This window comes from Chlamydomonas reinhardtii, chromosome 11, assembly GCF_000002595.2.
Source record: "Chlamydomonas reinhardtii strain CC-503 cw92 mt+ chromosome 11, whole genome shotgun sequence".
In the NCBI taxonomy this organism is placed as follows: Eukaryota; Viridiplantae; Chlorophyta; class Chlorophyceae; order Chlamydomonadales; family Chlamydomonadaceae; genus Chlamydomonas; species Chlamydomonas reinhardtii.
In genome coordinates, this window is record NC_057014.1 from 1,852,885 (window position 1) to 1,854,041 (window position 1,157).

The window sequence follows — 1,157 nt, forward strand, 5'->3', positions numbered from 1 at the left end:
GGGGAGGAGAGGGGAGGAGAGAGCAGGAGTGGGGAGGAGAGGGGAGGAGAGGGGAGGAGCCGAAAAGAGGGGAGGAGAGAGCAGGAGAGGAGAGGAGAGAGCAGGAGAGGAGAGGAGAGGAAAGGGGAGGAGAGCAAAGGGAGCGGAAGGACGTTTGGGTGGGTGGATGAGGTGTGAGGGGAGGGGAAAGGGGTAGGTGTAAGAGCATTGGCGAGAGATGGGGAGTAGGGGTGTGGGTGTTGAGGGAGGCAGGTACATGGCGACTAATATCGGGCCCAAACAATGTTGGCAACCAAGCAACCGCTATCTGCTTAACCCGTCACCGCCCGCATGTCCATGCACGGCCCGAATGCACGCACGCCACAAACACAGCACGCCGCACGCACCGTGCGCACGCGGCTGTCACACAGGAGGCAGGTCGGCGCCCCCGAGCCGCCGCCGCCGCCCATGCCGCCGCCGCCTCCGCCTCCGCCGAAGCCGTCTGCTCCCAGCTGCGCCTTGGTGCCCAGAGCCAGCGGCGACCAGTCCCGCAGGCGGTCCTCCACGTCAGCCAGGATGGCGCGGACCTGTTGCGATGTGACCCGTGTGTGTGTGTTTTTGTATTTGTATTTGTGTTTGTGTGTGTGTGTGTGTGTGGTGTTTCTTAAACAACCACAAGACGAAACCCGCCCAGGCGGGGCCGGAGTGTGTGTATGTGGTGTGCATGGCGGTGGGAGGTGGGTGAAGGTGTGTGCCTGTGGGCTTTCTCCTGCCACCACCCTCTCCCTGTCTCTCGCCCTGCGCTTTGGCCCTTCTCCCAGCACCCTGCACTCCTCTCCCGGGCCACATCCGGGCCACATCCTGACCCCATCCGGCCCATACCTTGACCGCCCTCCAACGCACAGTCAAACATACACACACACACATACACACACATACACACACACACTCTTTCCCACCCACCTGCAGTTTAAACTCGCTGAACTTGGTGAGATCTAACTTCTCAGCCAGGGCCGCTGATACCTGCGGCGTGAGCGGTGTGGAAGCGTGGGTGTGGATAGTGTGGGCGTGGGGCAGGGTGAGAGAAGCGACAAAGTAGAGGCTTACGGAGCACTCCTACAGGGCCTAGTACAATACACCACACAAACGATACATATCCCAACCCCCCCCCCCCCCCC

General features: G+C 61.6%; 1 protein-coding gene across 1 annotated transcript in view; it reads right to left on the reverse strand.

Moving 5' to 3' along the window:
• The window catches only part of CHLRE_11g467950v5 (uncharacterized protein), a 9,886-nt gene that overhangs the window by 2,027 nt on the left and 6,702 nt on the right, over positions 1-1,157 (reverse strand). Inside the window, exons 8-9 of the mRNA XM_043067554.1 lie at positions 943-995; positions 387-566 (exon numbers count right to left, since the gene is read on the reverse strand). Of these exons, the coding sequence (XP_042919559.1) occupies positions 387-566; positions 943-995 (233 nt within the window). The remainder of the gene's footprint in view (positions 1-386; positions 567-942; positions 996-1,157) is intronic.